This window comes from Mustela putorius, unplaced genomic scaffold, assembly GCF_011764305.1.
Source record: "Mustela putorius furo isolate JIRA1106 unplaced genomic scaffold, ASM1176430v1.1 tig00000997_pilon_pilon_pilon, whole genome shotgun sequence".
NCBI classification, from domain to species: domain Eukaryota; kingdom Metazoa; phylum Chordata; class Mammalia; order Carnivora; family Mustelidae; genus Mustela; species Mustela putorius.
In genome coordinates, this window is record NW_025421527.1 from 1,208,808 (window position 1) to 1,227,157 (window position 18,350).

Consider the following 18,350-nt stretch of genomic DNA (forward strand, 5'->3'; position numbering starts at 1 on the left):
GCTTGTCCCTCTCCTTCACCCGGTTTTTACGGTTTTACGGGAGCTGGCTCCCTTCCCCTGCCTACCCCAGACTGGCCAGGAGGGTTTTGTCTTTGACTTGGTGGTGGCATTTGATGCTCGAGGTCTTACGAGTGTGAGTACATATATTTACAAGGATTCAAGGACAGAGTATTGAAATGAAGATTACCCTCACAGGGCGCCTGGGTGGCTCAGTGGGTTAAGCCGCTGCCTTCGGCTCAGGTCATGATCTCAGGATCCTGGGATCGAGTCCCGCATCGGGATCTCTGCTCAGCAGAGAGCCTGCTTCCCTCTCTCTCTGCCTGCCTCTCAGTGTACTTGTGATTTCTCTCTGTCAAATAAATAAATAAAATCTTAAAAAAAAAATTATATAAAAAAAAAAAAGATTACCCTCACAAAGTCCGGACGTGCTCTCATGACATGATCATGGGGTAAAAGGGTAAAATGAACCATGGAGAGTTATGCTGATGCGCTTTTGGGACTCCTGGCGGGGTGACGGGAGGTGCTGAAGCTGAGAGAGTCCCGCTAGAGAGGCCAGGAGGCGGGGGCTAATTTCTCCGTCAGTCCTTCGGCTTCTGCTACAGAATGTGGGATGGAGGAGGGCCCCACCTAAGCTCCTTCTCCGGGATCTTTGAACTCGATCCCTGTCTCAGGGATAGAGATGCCTGAGAAAACCGTGTTACTATCGAAGCTGTCTGTCCTCCAGCAAGCCTGGTCCCCTCTCTGGGCCTCTTCTCTCATTTGGGCCAGTACCGGACTTCTCAGTTCCGGTCTTTGATTCTCAGCATCCAGGCTGAACCCCTCCAGGTGACTGGGGAACTTGGCAAGGCCCTGGGGAGGCAGCAAAGCTGGCCGGGGTGTGGGATGCTTGGGTTCCTTTCCACCCACAAGGGCCTTGCCCCTGTTCCTCCTGGCCTAGTGCCTCCCTCTTTGAGCCACCCTGGGCCTTCTTCGACCCCTCCCAGCCCCCCACCCCCCGCCCCGCACCTTGCCTCTCCCTTCTCAGCCTCTTCCATGCTGCCAGGTAAAGCCTGGAGCCGACGACGGGATCCCCCTCCCCCCCTCCCTCCCCACCAGGTCCTGGCTTCTTCCCTCCCTCACTGGCGCCCATTAGCTAGCCCAGGCCATGGGGGCGGCGGCTGCTGCGTCTCCGTGCCAGGCCCAACCCCCGGAGACGCACCTGTTCTGACCTGCTGAGCAGGTTCCCAGGTTTCTGCCATCGTTGTTGGCCACGGCGTGGGAAGCAGCTCTAGGGGAGCTCCGAGCTCCCGATCACGGCCTTTGGGGGGTAGCTCTAGCTGGGTGGGCACAGCAGGGCTGGACCCCAGAGGGACAGGCAGGTGTGTTCAGGCCTGAAGACGCCGTGATCTCCTGTCTCCCGGTCGGTGCCCTCTCCAGCTCTAGAGCCGGCTCCCAGGGAGAACTCGGTGGAACTTCAGAAACACCGGGCAGCTCCGCCTTCTGAACGATGCCCCTGTCCCTGGGAGCCGAGATGTGGGGGCCCGAGGCCCTGCTGCTGCTGCTGCTGCTGGCATCATTTACAGGTAGGACTTGCCTGAGCCATCAGGACCCTGGCTTCTGAGGCCAAGCCAGTACACATTTACACACGCACACACACGCACACACACACATACACGCGCATACACGTAAACATTCTCTTTCCTCTGACTCTGGACTGCCGAACCGATCTGCCTCTCCCGCCCCCACTTGCCAGTAGGGCCCCCCGCAGAGCCGGGGTCGCTCTTCCCCTTCGTACCCTCTTTCAGCCCCAGGCCATGTCGCCCTGTCTGGATTCCCCGATCACCTCTGCCGTAGCCTCGCCTAAGAAACAAGACATGGTGGCCCGGGCAGGTGGGCAGGGTAGGGGGAGCAGGTAGGGACCCTCTCACCCCAGGGCTCCCTGGAGGCTCCTTCGCCCGCCCCCCAGGCTCCAAAACTGCTGACTGGTGCTGGGCTGACTCAGGGCTGAGCCGGTTTAGAATCATCAGAGGTAGGAAGCCTGATGCCCAGAGAGGAGACAGGGCGTTCCTGTTTCCTTCTCTCCGCTCCCTGATGTCCGAGAGTTCCGAGACCAGAGCACCTGCTGGGAGACAGCTGGGGAGCTGGAAGCTCCTCCACTCCGGCCCCTCTCTCTCCCTGGGCACACTGTTAACCATCTGGGTGGTCAGTTGGGCGTGATACTTGGATGAAGGGGGATCTAGGGTAGGGAACCTTCTAGACGGGGTGTGGCTTCCTTTTGTTTATTCCCTCTCCCCTTATTTCCTTGACTAGATGCCTTCTGTTACTCTTGCCTGATGCGTACGAGTTACCGGAATTTATAATCTTCAGAGAGGCAGAGAGAGAGAGCGCGTGTGTGTCTATGCCCGTGGGTGCACAGTGAGACCACAGTGGGATTCCCTAGGCTGCTTCCAGGGTAATGAGTAAATGAGGAATCTTTGTCCTTGGAAGACAGAGCCCTGTCCGGATGGCCCCAGGCCCAGCTGCAAAGGAATCTCATTGTTGAGCAGTGCACTGCAGTGATTCCCGTCTCTGTCCCCCGCTGAAGCTGGGGGGAGAATGAGGCACAGATGTGCGGGTGGGTGGGTGCCACACTTTCTCTGATCTTCTAATGGGGGCGACGGGTCGTTGGCCAGCCTCCAATCACAGGATACTGAGCTTCAACCCCTGCCTCCCACGCCATCTCAATTCCCATTTTCCAGACGACCCTCCTCACCTGCTCAGGCTCAGAGGGTGGGGTCCGGTCCCTGGGGCCAGGGAAATTGGCAGCCGTTCTCCTGTGGGATCTACCCACCCCGGAATGATGGCATCATGGGGTCTCAGGACATGGAAGGGGCTGGACAGGCCCCCGCTAGAACTGCCTCATTTTGCAGACAGGAAAACTACCTAAGAGAAAAAGGTAGGCAAATGACATCTTAAGATGACTGTATGTTAGGGGCACCCGGCTGGCTCAGTCAGTTCAGCGTCAGACTCTTGACTTCAGCTTAGGTCATGATTTCAGGGCCGTGAGATCGAGGCCCGTGTTGGGCTCTGCACTGGGCTCACACTGGGCATGGAGTCTGCTTAAGATTTTCTCTCTACCCCTCCGTTTCTCCCTCCCCCACCCACTGCTCACACACTCTCTGCCTCGCTCTCCCTCAAAAAAAAAAAAAAAAAAAGAAAAAGATGACGAGTGTTAGAAGTATGACCAAGGTGAGTGTCCTCGTCTCCCAGCACCTTGCCCATTAAAGGCTCGCACGTCTGGGTGGATGCTGGGTGCAGCTGGGGTGCTAGCTGCTGGAGACAGAGTGGGGAACACATTGGGTCCCCGCTTTTGTTCTCCAGGACACAAAGCTGTTCTTGCTGAGAAGCCCAGGGAAGGGGCAAGGAGACGTCCTGTAGTCAGGGCATCACCCTGACCTTGCTCGCTGCCTGATGGGGGGGAGCTATGGCTATGGGAACATCCTGGCCCCAGGATTATCCCGGGGACCCGGTGCCCAGCCAGCCACCACTCCGCTGGGGCTGCCAGGACGTGTGCAGGGTTGGAGGGTACTCTGAAGCCTGGAGCTCAGTTCCCAGCCTGGTGACCCCCTCCACCACCACCCCCATTCTGGCTCCTCTCTGGGTAACCCCCCAGGAAGCAGGACTGTTTTTGTTTCTGAAAAAGTTTTGGACAGGAGGTCAGGAGTCTTGCATTCTGGCCCCATTTCTGCTATGAATTTGCTAGGTGACCTTGGGCAGCTGAGAGTGTGGACTTCAGCAGACCAGGAGGTAGGACCTGCTGATCTCCATGGACCTTCCAGCTTTGTAGGCCTAGGGCTTTGTGGCTGTCCAGCCCCTGACTGGGGCAGGGGGGCGGGGGGCGGTGCGGTGCTGGAGGAAGTGGTCAGTCCAGCCACGTGACAGCAGGGCTGTCCTGACCCATCTCTTGGGTGGGGGGACCAAGGGGACCTTTACTCTGGATGCTGCCTTCTGCCCCTGCCTGGCTGCAAATCAGTGCCCACCCTCCCCAACTCCCCGCCATTAGAGCTCTGAGCCTCAGGGCCCTGCCCCACCCCTGCCAGGGAGACGCCTGACACCACAGCTCTTTGTCTCTCCTTAATGGGATGAGTTTCCGGGTGAGGTCCCCTCCCTTCTCCCTTCCCCATCTCCTGCCCCAGGGCCCAGGGGCCCAAATCTATAGGCACCCCTCCACTAGATGCCTGGGCCCACTGGGTCCTGTAAGACCAGAGGGTGAGGGCTTCCCTGAATTCTATGGCCTGCCCTCCGAGGATTAGGATCAGCTTTCTACCGGAGGTTAGTTTCCTAGAAAGGGAGGGGCCCCATCCTTGCTTTTCTACTCCTGTTTACAGAGGGGGGCAGGCCGAGGGGGGCAGGCCTAGTCGGGCAGGAGGTACCCAGACCTAGGGAAGCCAGCAGGGGAGGCCAGCTTCCCCACCCAAGGTGGCGGAGACTAGGAGAATCCCACGGAAGCCCTGTCCCCAGTGACCTTGGTCCCACCATAGTGTTTCAGGGGAGCTGGGCTAAGGGGTCCCCAGCTCCAGAGATGGCAGAGGAGTTTGCCCCTAGCCCATGGTCCCAGCTTTTAGACCGCAGCGTCGGGGTGTCGGGGCCCTGGAGTGCTGCAGGCCGAGGAGGACGGCCCCCGTGGGGAGCAGCCGCGTGAAGGGAGGGGCCTGGACTTTCTGGCCCCCACGACTTCCCCTGGGACTGACCAAAGCCTAGTTGAGCGAAGGGCTGGGAGTGGGCTGTGGACCTGAGTCAGGAGGGAAAGGAGCAGAGGAGCTGGGTCTGACACTGAATCTCACCGAAGGTTGAAGGTCAAGTTTAGAACTGGGGGCCTGTGAAGGAGGGGGACTGGATCCATCTTCCACGGGACGGGGGGCCTCTGGTCTCAGGAGTTTTTCCCCAGGTTCGCTGGGCACCCCCCTCCCTGCTTGCCTTTAAAACTGGTTGAGTCCCGAGAGCTGGGTTGAGGGATGATGTGGGGTGAGGCAGAGCTAGCCCCCACTTTGGGGGGGGGTGGCAGGATTTCAAGGTGGGGGACGGCTAGGATCTCAGGAGTTTGAGAGACGCTGAATTCTGGGTCTCCCACCCACAGTGTGGCTGTTGTGGTGACTCAGCCGGGCTCAGACTTTGGCTCCGGGGGGGTTTAGGGGACTTATCTGCGCTGGGAGCTGTGTCTGGGCCAGAGCCGGGCTGCCTCGAGGCCTGTCCCCCGCATTGTTCTCGCCTCCCCCCTGGCATCGGTGTGGCCCCCTCCCCAGACACTAATCTGTGGGCGGGCACTTTGCCCGGGTTGGGAAGCTCTCACTAAGCTGGGGGGCTTAGGACCATGGGGGCTAAGTGAGGGGCTGGGAAGAAGGCGGAGGGAGAATCTCCCAGTTTTCTGAGATCCTTAGCCAAGGCCAAGGTTGTGGGGGGAAGGGTGGAAGAAAATGGGCTCCCAGGTTGTTGCTGCCACCCGTCCCACAGGGGGGGCTTCAGGGCTCCTCCCGGGTCCTCTGTCTCACCCCAGACTCTCCCACGGATTCCTGCTCTGTCTGGTAGAGGCCGCTGCTGTGGGGCGAGGGCAGCAAGTGTTAACAAAGGAGAATGAGCCCCTGCACAGCTTGGACCCCTCCCCTTAGCCCTAGGCACGACCCCCCCTTCCCACCAAACCCACACCAGACAGCCCTCACCCCAGGCCTGGAGCTAGAGCTGGTTTTTCTGGTGGTGGCAGGAGCAGCGGCAGCAGAGGCCTGACAGATTCCCAGGGAGAGAGAGGGCTCCTGGGGGGGCCCCCCCAGGGGCTGGGGGGGGCACTTGGGGAGTGGGGGAGTGGTGACAAAGGTGGGAGTCCTTCTAGTAGGAACCTGAGGAGCAAGGGTAGGGTGAGCTTTTGTTTTGCTCTGCTGGGGAGTCCTGGATGGCAATTTCCCATCACCTGGAGGGACAGTGACCTCATCTCTGGGTACCTACCTCCACCTGAGATGAATCTGCCCTCAAGTCTGGGGTGAGGTGGGGAGGGGTGCCTGGCAACACTCCAGCTGAGATGCAGAGGTGAAGAAACAGAGCCACATGCCCCTGACGGAGGGCAGCTAAGACAGCCAGACACGCGGAGCCAGGAGAACCCGACATCAAAATATTTCCTCGGTGTTCAGAGCCCCGCGGGCCGAGGACGCGTGCCGTGCACGCGGACATGAGAGCCGTGCACGGAGTCGTGTCTGCGCATACGTTCGCCCGCACTTGCCACTCCACTGGCTCCCCTCTCCCCGCGCAGACAAGCACCTCCATTTCCCTAACGATGAGCTGTGAGCACACACGCGTGTGAAACACTCCCCAGTTCGCGGAAGGTGCCGGCCTCACCGGTGAGCCCCACGCTGAGACCTGCCAGGCCCTCTCCTGAAGATGCCCTACACGTGGGGGCTCCCACGGACTCCCTCCCCCTCCTGGCACACCCTCCTCCAGGCCCCCTGCGTGTCCCCACCCCATCTGCACCAGCCGGGATGCTGATGGAGAAAGTCCCCCCCCTGGAGGAGAGCCTCCTTTCCCAAAGACTCTGCCATCCGTGGCTGCCTGCCTCAGTGTCCCCTCCGGAGATCGGAGGCGGGGCCTCACCCAGAGAGGGAGGTTGAGACCCAGGCCTGGTATAGGGGAGCCAGCAGCCAGCCCAGGACAGGAATGGAGGGCTTGTCTGGGAGCGGGCGGGGTACACGGAGGGCAGGGCCACAAAGAGGCCCGTGGGGGCCCGGCCAGGGGTGGGGGAGGCTGAGGGCAGGGATCCCGTCTGGCCAGTTGGGCCTGTTCCTTCCCTTGCGCAAGGTGGTGGCTGGTGGCGGCTGCGGCTAGGCACCGTGCGGCAGCGTCTGAATCACTAGGGCTCCTGACCAGCGTCCCGGGGCTCCCCTGGGAGGAGGGGTGGGGACGGTCAGAGGGGGGAGTGACCAGCCAGCACAGCCCACCGGCCTCAGCAAACGATCTGCAGTAGAAGGGTCCGTGGTCTTGGCCGGGCCCAGCAACCACATGCCCGCAGGGTGACCTCACCAGGCAGGCGGTGTGTCTCCTTTGCTCTGGTGACATCATCATGCTGACGCCGGGCGGGCACTGGGTGGGGGAGAGAAGGAGGAGGCAGTCCTGGCCTGCCCTGGCCTGGAAGTCTGGGCTTCTGGGTCCAGTTATCCCAGGCAGGGATCCTAGATCCCAAGTTCCCTCTTCTTCCTTTGTAGCCGGAGCACACTTGCGTGTACATGTGTGCAAGTATGTGTGTGTGTGTGTGTGTGTGTGCACGTGAACTGGAGGAGAGTGTGCTCCTGCTGAACAGTGGATTAGGACAGTGGGGGGCTGTGGGAGAGGTCCTGAAGGGACTCCCCTGTTTGCCTACTACCTCATCCTGCAGGGCTCCTGCTTGTTACTGGGGAGCGGGGATCCTGGACTCACAGGGAGGGACTGGGAGGGACTGGGAGGGTTACGACTCAGGCATTTATGCCTTGTACCCTAAAGAAGGTATGTGTCAGGGAAAACCTGGCTGATCAGTTGTGGAGAGGGGCAGATGGTTGGCAAGGGTAGGGATAGGGATGGAAACATGCCATCCGACATCATCCCAGAAAGAGTCTTTAGGGAGGTTAGAGCGGTCCAGTGGACCAGGGCTTGGAATCCCGGCGCCCACAGACAGCAGCATCTGAAGCGGAGCTTGTGCTGGGGGTGATCCCCTATCTCAAGCCCACCTCCAGCCCTTCCTTGGCAGCCTGGCTCACCCCAGTGCCGGGAGGAGGTGTCTGGAAGGGGTGCGGGTAGTTAGCTGGACTCCCCAGGCTGGGCTGGGTGGGACCAAGACCAGCTTAGGCAGGTCAGGGCCCTGGTATCTGGCCCTGCAGGTCTGTCCCGTCCTGTTCGGGTCCTCCCAACGGCATCCTCCCTCCGCCCCTGCTGGCAGGGCCGTGGGACCCCCTGCCCCTGGCCCGGGCTCTGAGTCCCTGGAACCCTCTGGTCCACTCTCGTGGGGCTTCACCTTCTCCCTGGAGAACTGCACCCCCCACCCCCGCCTCGCTTCTTTCTCCCTCTGTGCGGTGCAGAGCTGCTCCCTGTAGCCGCAGACCCAGGTAGCCAGCCTATCCAGCCCACACCCCTGGTTGCCGTGCCAACCCCTTCCCTGTCTGCCCAGCCCAGCTGAAGACTCATTCCTCTTCCTTCTACCTTTTCCTTCTTCTGCCTCTCTCTCTTTCTCTCTCATTCATTCATTCAGTCGATACAATGAATCGGACACCCATTAAGTGCCACTGAGCGCTAAATCAGAAACCAGGTTTCCCACCGTGATGTCTCGGGGAGCTCTGTCCAGTGGGACTGGCAGACAAGAAAAGAGCGAACGCCATCCGGGGGATGCAGGACTCTGGTGAGGCAAGAGCAGGGTGCCAGGGCAGAACAGGGGAGGGCACCTCGCCCTGCCCGAGGTCGGGATGGGGGTGGGGGAGGGAGGACTCTCGGAGGAAGTGATGTCTAAGCGGAGTCCTAAAGGATGACTAGTCCCAGCCCCAACGAGCGGAGCTACCAGACAGAGAGGGAGGAGGGCCTTCCAGGAGGGGCCCAGGGTGCGCGAGGCGTGTGCAGTGCTGGCCAGAGGCAGGGGCTGCGGGATGTCCGTTCCAAGGCAAGGAGCTCTCGCCACCCCAGGCAGAGCCCCTACTCTGCCCCTACACTGTGCTTCCCACGCTTTATTCCATAGCTCCCCGTGGATGTCTCCCTGACCCCAAGCTGCCCCAGGCCCTGCCTCCCTCCTGAGTCACTCAGCCTAGAAACCAGGGACTTGTCTTTGTCTTTTGTCTTTCATCTCTCCTTCTGGTCAGTGATCAAATCCTGCCCAGTCTCCCAGGGGCGCCCCCCCGCAGCCACCCCCCCGCCCCCCCCCTGTCACACAGCACGAACGTTCCTAGTGTCTCTGGTCTTCAGCGTCCCTGCTTTCCCGTTGGAGGGCACGTCGCCCCTGGCCCCTCACTGCGCTGATTCCCCAGGACCTCCTCTGCCTGGTGTGGCAGGCCTGACCTCGTGTCCCACTCAAGCTCCACACACACCCTCTGCCTGAGGGGTGTCCTTCCCTCTCTGCTTCCTGCACCAGCCAGCCTCTCCGGCCCTCAGGTCTGCCCACCTCGGCCCCGCACCCGGAATTCCTTTCCAGGTCTCTCCCCATTCTGGTCCTCCCTGACGCCTGCATGCGGCCCTCCCACAGGACTCAGGTCCCCAGTGACTGTCCCATCCCACAGCTAGCCTGCCACACACCACTGGGCACTAGACCCGAATCTGTCCCATGTTTCCATATTTGTCCCCAAATCTACTGCTTCTTTCTGAACAGATCTCAGGTGACATGAGGGCAAGGAAGGGATCCTTCTTGGAAAATGAGGGGACATGATAGCGACACCGGGGAGCCTCGTGGATGCACACTTCCTCGCTGGTCCCTGTCTCTGGTCCTCTGCTCCTGGCCCCGGTCCTGACCCTGTCGCCGTGTGTCTGCCCTGACCTCATCTCTCTGGGTCTCTGACCTGGGGCCTCTCTGTTCTTCTGTGACTTGCTCATTCCTGTCTCTGAGCCTTGGTTCGTGCCATTCCTCCCACAGAGAATACCTTCTTCTCTCTGGGAATCCAGGTCTCTCATCTTCAAGCCATGAAAAGAATGTTTTGAAAGGCTTCTTGGGCTGGACCCTTCCCACACTACATGCCCCATCGTAGAAGCCAGCTGTTTTTGACCAGTGCTGTTTTCCACCCCTGCCTTGGCTCCTGGCCACACCTCCTGAAAACATTCATTTCCCTGCCCCACCTCCCCTTGGTAGGTGGAACCTTCTGTGAAAGTTTGTCGCAGGCTTCCCCTGTCTTTTCCGCGTAAAAACCATTTCTGGGACAGGACCATGAGCTCCCCGAGGGCAGAAGCTGGGTATCTCTCTTTCAGTTAGCGCCTCCCACCTCAGGATTCCCCGGGACACAATCCTGGGCTGGAAGAGGGTGTGACTCTTGCAGCCAGGGACCCGGTAGCCTTAGGCAAGCACTTCCTGTCTCTGGGTCTCAGTTTCCTCATCTGTTAAATGGTGATAATGACGCCCACCTCTTGGGCAGGTTTTGTGGATCTAATGAGGTAATGGACAGAAGGTGCTTGGCAAGCACAAAGTGAGTTCTGGTGGCCTTCTCTGTTATCATGCATAAGTGTGTCCCCACCCTCACCCCCCCACCCCGGTTCCTGCGACACCCCTAATCTTGGCCGCTCCTGTCCGCCCCCTGCAGGCCGGTGCCGGCCGGGCGAGCTGGAGACCTCGGACCTGGTGACCGTGGTGTTGGGCCAGGACGCCAAGCTGCCCTGCTTCTACCGAGGGGACCCCGGCGAGCAGGTGGGGCAGGTGGCCTGGGCTCGGGTGGACGCGGGCGAGGGCCCCCGGGAGCTAGCGCTGCTGCATATCCAATACGGGCTGCACGTGGGCGCGGCCTATGAGGGCCGCGTGGAGCAGCCACCTCCGCCACGGAGCCCCCTGGATGGCTCCGTGCTCCTGCGCAACGCGGTGCAGGCCGACGAGGGCGAATACGAGTGCCGCGTCAGCACCTTCCCCGCGGGCAGCTTCCAGGCGCGGCTGCGGCTCCGCGTGCTGGGTAAGTGGGGGCGCCGGGGGCGGTTGGGGGGTGCCGCGGGTGCAGTTGCCCCAGGTCCGCGCAGCGCGCGCCTTCGAAGGCAGGGGCCCGGGGACGCAGAGACGGGGTCTGCAGAATTGCACGGGGCCGAGGGAGAGCAAGACTAAGGGGGAGGGCCCTGCGGGGGCGAGGAGGCCTCACCCAGTCCGTCCTCCCACCCAGTCTCGAAATTCTCTCCAAGTGACCTCAACAGCTTGCTACCTACAGCTCTGTCAGCCTTGGGGAAGAATCCATTTACTAGAACGTTCTTCCTTCTGTTGACCTGCACACTCACAGCATCCCCCAGCACTCACACCTTGGTCACTCTGGCCTTCCGAAGCAAGGAGGCCCAGACTCATTCCGCCTTCCGCACCCCGGCCTTCCAGAGGTCCTGCACCCCGGCCTTCCAGAGGTCCTGCACCCCGGCCTTCCAGAGGCCTTTCCTCTCCCCAGCCCACCTCCCATCTCCTCTTCTGGAAGCTACATTTGCTAGTTTCTGTGACAGTTCTACCAAAACCACTCATTCACAGCTTCTCTTGCCATCCTGGGTTCCATGGTTTTAAAACATGGGGCTGATGGGAGCCTGGGTGGCTCAGAGGGTTAAGGGTCTGCTTAGGCTCAGGTCACTATCCTAGGGTCCTGTGGATCAAGACCCGCATTGGGCTCCCTGCTCACTGGGGTAGCCTGCTTCTCCCTCTGCTTGTGCTCTCTTTCTCCCAAATACATGAATAAAATATAAAGCAAAACAAACAAACAAACAAAATCATGGGTCTGAGATAGGGACACACAGACCCAGCTTTGACTAGCGTGGCTGATACTTTTCTCGGTCTGGACCTTCTGTGAATGAGGCTGGATTGGAGATCACAATCACTTTTAAACCACTGCTCTGCACTGTGGGCACTTGTGGTCCACAGATGCCCCAGACCTGTGGTCTAGTTAAGTCTTTTCCATTCTGAGCTTGAGCTGGACATGTTAGGAAGATAAAAAATAAAGACCTTTAGTTTCCCCTTATCCACGTGGAACTTAGTAACACTAGCCTTGGGGGTGAAAATGCCGAGTGTGAATCTTGGCTTCCTCCCCTCACAGCTGATGATCTGGGACAAATGATTTCACCTGCCCAAGCTTCAGTGTCCTCTCTTGTAACTCAGGGGTAATGATCCCTATTTTGCTGGTCTGTTGACAGGATTAAATGAAATAACATTTATGAAGTGTTCAGCACAATACCCCGCACATAATGAGTGCTTTGGAGGTGGTGGCTGTGATTATTAGGGTACAGATGTTGTCTGATTAGCTTTTTGTTTACTTCACTAGTTTATTAAAAAATGATCCATGCTCATGATAAAAAAAAAAAATCAAATAATAGAGAAAGGTACGAAGTCAGCTGAAATTCTACCACTCATCTGGTGTCTATGTTGGTGAAATAAGAGAAGAAAAAGGGCCAGAAAACGTTTGCCTGTGCAAGACACAGCTGGGACAGGGCAGGGCCTCCTGGTGGGTGTGCTGACCTCGATCCTTGCCTCCCGCCACCCGCAGTGCCTCCTCTGCCCTCTCTGAACCCCGGCCCCGCGCTAGAAGAGGGCCAGGGCCTGACGCTCGCAGCCTCCTGCACAGCAGAGGGCAGCCCAGCCCCCAGCGTGACCTGGGACACGGAGGTCAAGGGCACCGCGTCCAGCCGCTCGTTCAAGCACTCCCGCTCAGCGGCTGTCACGTCCGAGTTCCACCTGGTGCCCAGCCGCAGCATGAATGGGCAGCCGCTCACCTGCGTGGTGTCCCACCCCGGCCTGCTCCAGGACCAGAGGATCACCCACGTCCTCCATGTGGCCTGTGAGTACATGGATCTTGGGAAGAAAGACTCTGAGCCACCGCAGCCTGGCCAGGCTGGATCCCGAAGGCCCCCTCTTGTGTGGCCGAGAGAGCATTGGTGCAAAGGGAGATGAGCCCGTCCCGGATGACCTTGAGGGATCACTCAGACCGCTCTGACCTTCGGACCTTATTTACAAGGGAGATTGCGCTGCTCCGCAGGGTTGTGGGGAGAATTGGGTAGAAACACACGATTGAAAACCCGTTTTGAAATACGTGCAGACAGACAGGCTTGCCGAGGGCCGCCGGCCACACCGCGTGGCCCTCGTGCTGGTTGGACAAGCCCTCCTTCCGCTACCTACCAGCTGTTACTCAGTCTTGTTTGTCTGCCTTGTCCCCGGCAGCGGCAGGAGTGTCATTATATGGACTTGACAGGGCTGTGATCGGAATCAGAAGCCACGAAGGCCAAGGCCCTCACACACAGAGAGCTTTAGATGGTCCTCAGGGAGTGGCAGATAGGGTTTTCCTGGCATTCGGGTCTCAGCCTCTTCGGGCGGAGGACTCTTTTCTGTTCATACTAACTCTGCATCTGGCCCAAAGTAGGTCCTCAGCAAATGGTTGTTAAAGAGATATGTGAATGAGCAGGATCATTGAGCCTTTGGAAAATCAGGGAGCGTTTATGCAACACCTGTTCTGTGACTCGCCCACCGCGGGCAACCACAGGGATTCAGAAAAAGTGTGAATCTTTTCCGAGGGACTTGGAGGCTCATTGCCCAGATGAATCAATATGGACACGGAGCTCGGAGAGGGGAGGGGGCCGTGCCGCAAGGACCCAGCCAGGGTGGGCAGGCCAGGTTCGGCGCCTTCGAGGAACAGCTTGATGGCCTGAGAAAAGCCTCATTCCCCTGCTTTCTCCTCCCACCTCCCATGCCAGTCCTCGCTGAGGCCTCGGTGAGGGGCCTTGAAGACCAGAAGCTGTGGCAGGTTGGCAAAGAAGGAGCCACTCTCAAGTGCCTGAGCGAAGGGCACCCCCCACCCTCGTACAACTGGACACGGTAAGGGCATAGCCCCGGGGGACAGTCCCTGCCTTACTGGGCTGCCATGTGCACCTTATGGGCTGGGACTATCTATCCTGAACCCCAGATTCATGGGGGCCCATGCCCAGACCTGTGCAAGATTACCTGTGGTCACAAGGACATTATCATTAACTCCTACCAGGAAGTCTACCATACGTGGTCACTGGGAGGGAGTAAGACAGTAAGTCCTTGGGGGTTTTTTCCCCCTAACTTTAGAATTATGACATACAATACGCTGTCTTAAATATTAGCATTTTATGTATTTAGGTGAGTGCCTAAAGTGGGCGAGACAAAAAGCTAGAGCTGGCTGTGACTGCTCTTAAAGCGACACCATGACCCCCAAGAATGGCTGGCGCCTCCGCCCGATCGGGTCAGAGCCGTCCAGGGGCTCAGGGAGGGGTCAGCCGCCCCCATGGGAGCCCCCGACAGGCGCGCTCTTGTACGCTGAGCCGTGCACGTGACCTCGTGCCTTGGGCTCCGCTCCAATGTCCTGACGTTAGGGATGCCGGGTGCTGGGGCGTGCGGTCACATTTTCCAAGTACGGCTGAGCCCAGATAGGAAAGGGGTGTCCTGTCGTGTGGCCCTCAGACCATGTCGGCCTGGTGCCCGGCGCCAGATGGCTTGAGGCCTGTGGGAGCCTGTGGGATGGCTCGCGTGTGGATCTTCCCCGGGTGTGTGTGGGGGGTGCCCGGGTCAGGCTGGGCGGCGGGGAGAAGGGGCCTCTGCCTGGACCTGCCCAGGGGAGGGAGGGGCACCGTGGGAACAGCCAGCGGCTCTGGGTGACGTCATGGGGGAGGGAGGTGGAGAGCTGCCCAGGCACGTCGGGTGGTGGCAGCCTCCACCCACCCCAGCTTCCCTGTCCTCCAGGTTGGACGGGCCCCTGCCCAGCGGGGTCCGAGCGGAAGGGGACACGCTGGGCTTTCCTCCGCTGACCACAGAGCATAGTGGCATCTACGTGTGCCATGTCAGCAATGAGCTCTCCTCCAGGGACTCTCAGGTCACTGTGGATGTTCTTGGTGAGCACCCAGGGCAGACACGGGGGCGGGGGGGGGTGGCGGGTGCTGGGCCAAGGGCCTGGAGGGCCACTAGCAAACCAGACAGAGAGGGTGAACTGTGGGAGTGCTGATTGGGGGGGACGGGGCTGTGCGACTACTTTGCAGAGGGTCAGGCTGAGCCGGTGGTTTGGGATGTGTTCGGGGAGGACCAGGCTGCAGGGTTTGTGAGGGCTGCGGGTGGGTCAGGGGTCTGAGCATCCTCCTTAGACAGAGGCCTGTCCCTGGCAGACCCTCAGGATGCCCCCGGGAAGCAGGTGGACCTGGTGTCGGCCTCTGTGGTGGTGGTGGGTGTGATCGCCGCCCTCCTCTTCTGCCTCCTGGTCGTCGTGGTGCTGCTCATGTCTCGGTACCACCGGCGCAAGGCTCAGCAGATGACCCAGAAGTAGTGAGTACCGCCTGTCCCCGGCGGGTGGAGCTAAGCTGGGAGCAAAGACCAGGTGAGCGGGAGGTGGGGGCCAGGCCAGGGGAGAGAGGGGAGACTGGGAGCTTGTGGTCGGGAGGTGGTCCAAGGGCTTCGGGAAGTGGGAAGGGTTTGGACCACAGCCGGAGGGGCACAACCGCACTGCTGAGTGAGGGTCCAGTCCGAATGCCCGGGCATCACCGAGCACATACACTCCAGCACACGCACGCACACACGCTGTCACCTGCAGCCACTCACTCACGCGTGGGGACAGCACAGCACCCGCCCTCCCCAGCGCCGTCTCACATAGGCTTGGCCACAGCTGGGCCCACGCTGGGAGCCCAGGACCTGCGTCAGCAGCTAACGGGAGCCTGTCTTTCCCAGTGAGGAGGAGTTGACCCTGACCAGGGAGAACTCCATCCGGAGGCTGCATTCCCATCACGCGGACCCCAGGAGCCAGGTGCGTGCCGGGGTTGGGTGCATCCCCGGGGCTGCACACCAGGAGCACAGCCTTCCCCGGGGTCCGGCCCCTGACTCGCAGCGGGGGCTGGCGTGGGGGACCTGGGGGCGCGGCTGCCCCGGGCCTGGGGGCTGTGCTGAGAGCCACCATCCGCTGCCGCGGTTCCGGGTGAGGCTGAGTGGTTGGCGGGGGATGCCCGTGTCAGGGAGAATGCACAGGTCGGGTTGGGGGAAGAGGTGATGAGGGAGGACGGGGAGCCCTGTTCTGACTCCTCCCCCGTGTCCGGGACCCACAGCCGGAGGAGAGTGTAGGGCTGAGAGCCGAGGGCCACCCTGATAGTCTCAAGGACAACAGTAGCTGCTCTGTGATGGTGAGGCCCCCGGCCCCACCGGCGTCCCCACTGCTCTCCTCAGGCCCCTCTCCTGCTCCCGGAGGTGGCCGGCCAGCGGCCCCGCCCCAGTCCCTGTGTCTCTGCCCCCGCACGTCTGCCGTGCCTGTGTCTCCCGCCGTCCTTCCCCGTGCCGGACACTCGCTCCCGGGCCCCAGCTCCGAGCCCCGGAGCTTTCGCCTCACCTCTGACCCTTCGGCTCCCTCCCTGTCCCCGCCGCCCATCCCGTCTGGTGGCCCCGCCTGGGTTCCTGACGTTCCCTCCGCCCTCGGTGTCCAGAGTGAAGAGCCAGAGGGCCGCAGTTACTCCACACTGACCACGGTGAGGGAGATCGAAACACAGACAGAACTGCTGTCTCCGGGCTCTGGGCGGGCCGAGGAGGAGGAAGACCGGGATGAAGGCATCAAACACGCCATGAACCATTTCGTTCAAGAGAATGGGACCCTGCGGGCCAAACCCACGGGCAATGGCATCTACATCAATGGGCGGGGGCATCTGGTCTGACCCAGGCCTGCCTCCCTCCCCTGAACCCGGCTCCTTCTGCTGACCTGGGGAATCTCTACTCATCACCGGGGCCTCCCTACACACCTTGTTTCTTGAGGAAGCTGCTCCCCATCCCACTGACTGCTCGACCTATTCCTCCAACCCTCCTGTTCGGCGGGGGTGGGGCTCTGCCGGTTGAGCCCTCCCCGCCCTCCGGTGTGTGCGTGTGCACACACACGATTGTGTGACTGTTCACGGACCCTGTGCGTGTGTGCGTGTGCATGCGTGTGCGCGTGTGTGTGTGTGTGACAGGCCAAGTGAACTAAGATGGGCTTGGCTTGTGTATGGCGTGGCCACGTGCCCTCTACCTGGAAGCCCAGGTTATCCCCTCAGACCCCAGAGCAGTATTAATGACGCAGAGGTTGGAGGCGAGAGGCGGAGACTGGGGGTCCGACCCAGGTGTGCAGGCAGAGCTGGAACTGGATTCCGGCCTCCTGAGTTGGGGAGCCGGGCTCCCACCACTGGGGAGCCCAGGGGCACATGTTGAAGTGGCCGGCCCAGGGGACAGCCAGGGACTAGCGCTCTTACTGGAGAAGCCCTTGGCCTTCCGGTGTTCTCTGGTGGCCTCTGCTGGCGTCTGGGCCTGCTGCATGTGCATATTTTCTATACCTAAGCCTGCTGGGGGAGCTTCTTCAAGGAATACTGCTCCGAATACTTTAATAAGAGAAAACACATCTTTAAAAACAAAAACAAAAGCAAAAAAAACTTTTGATTTATCTGGATGTTTGTTATTACTTGGTTGGCTTAGCTCGAGGCCAGCCGCCATGGGAAGTCAGCAAACCTGGACCTTGCTCAGACCCTGGCAAGGGGTCCATGCCCGGGCTTTGGAAAGGTGCTTCTTCGAAAGCACTTGAACTGAGGCGGTCTCCTGGGTGGGAGCCTGGCGCTGTGGGGTCCCTGGCTGCAGGAGGACAGGGTGGGGTCCCGGCCCCTCCCCCAGCCGCCTCTCTCCTCACTGCATCCACAGTGGTCTGTGGTCCCTCGGGGTCGGGGTGGGGGGGTTGCAGAGACTGGGGGACAAGGGCTCCTGGTTTGGTTGTAGTGTCAGGGAAATAGGGTAGTGATTACAGCCCGAGGGAGGGGGAGTTAGGGTGGTGTGAAGGAGTTGCTGGGGACAAGAATGTCTCCTTTCCCCCAGGAGCCTCGGGATCACTCCCTTGGGGCTCTTCCCACGGTTTCTGCTGGTCTGGACTGGGGTCAGACACTGTGGATTGTCACCTGATCCACTTGAATACGCTCAGCCAGAACACCTAGGTTGTGTGCCCGAACCCTGCTTGCCTGAAATCCTCTGGATTTCTGGACCAACAGAGAGACGCCATCCCCTGCTCCCCAGCCAGCCCAGGAATTTGAATGTGGAGCCCAAAGATCTGGGGTCTTAGTCTGTACATTTTGTGTAAATATGTGCATATTTGTACATAAAATGATATTCTGTTTTTAAATAAACAGATAAAAGCTGTTGTGCCTGGTTCGTCTCTCACCCTTGGACTATGTGAGCCCTGAACCACTCAGCACCCTTCGGCACCAGCCTTCCCGTGGCCCCACGTAGGGGAGGGGCTGGGACTGGGACGGTAGTGGCCGGGAGGGGAAGGGAACGAGACGCCCTGGGCCGCCGCTGAGAGTTCCCGGGTAGGCGGATAGAGTGAAAAGCCCCTTCCGGCACAGCCAGCGCCCCCGTGGGTGGTGCTGTCACTCCTGGGTCACATTGGAGTCTCCCCAAAACAGACCTGGGAGGTGGGCAGGAGATTCCATTCTTTATAGACAAAGAGGCTGACACTTAAGTGAGTTCCACAGAAAGAGCTGGAAGGATTAAAGGTTACCCAGTTTACCCTCTTCATGATCACACGTGTGGACACTGAGGCTCGGCAAGGTAACGTGCCTGGGCTGAGGTCACGGGCCCGTCTGGGGCTGAGCCTGGGCATCCTCCCTCCCCTTGCAGGGCACTGGGCCACCTGGCTCTTGGGCCAGCCTCTGGGCTTTGCCCCGACCCCCCAAATCTTGGTCTCTAAGGGTGT

General features: G+C 60.2%; 1 protein-coding gene across 2 annotated transcripts; it reads left to right on the top strand.

The window, feature by feature from the left end:
- Positions 1-1,198: 1,198 nt before the first annotated feature.
- NECTIN4 (nectin cell adhesion molecule 4) lies at positions 1,199-17,795 on the top strand. 2 transcript variants are annotated; one of them, XM_004775900.3, is made up of 9 exons: positions 1,201-1,562; positions 10,239-10,598; positions 12,150-12,440; positions 13,351-13,471; positions 14,360-14,508; positions 14,776-14,932; positions 15,332-15,407; positions 15,703-15,777; positions 16,075-17,795. In XM_004775900.3, the coding sequence occupies exons 1-9, from the start codon at positions 1,487-1,489 to the stop codon at positions 16,297-16,299; spliced, it is 1,530 nt and encodes a 509-aa protein (XP_004775957.1). In that variant the 5' UTR covers positions 1,201-1,486; the 3' UTR covers positions 16,300-17,795. The 2 variants fall into 2 exon arrangements, with proteins under 2 accessions (XP_004775958.1, XP_004775957.1); XM_004775901.3 differs by lacking the exon at positions 15,703-15,777 and having other exon boundaries at positions 1,199-1,562.
- The last annotated feature ends 555 nt before the right edge of the window (positions 17,796-18,350 follow it).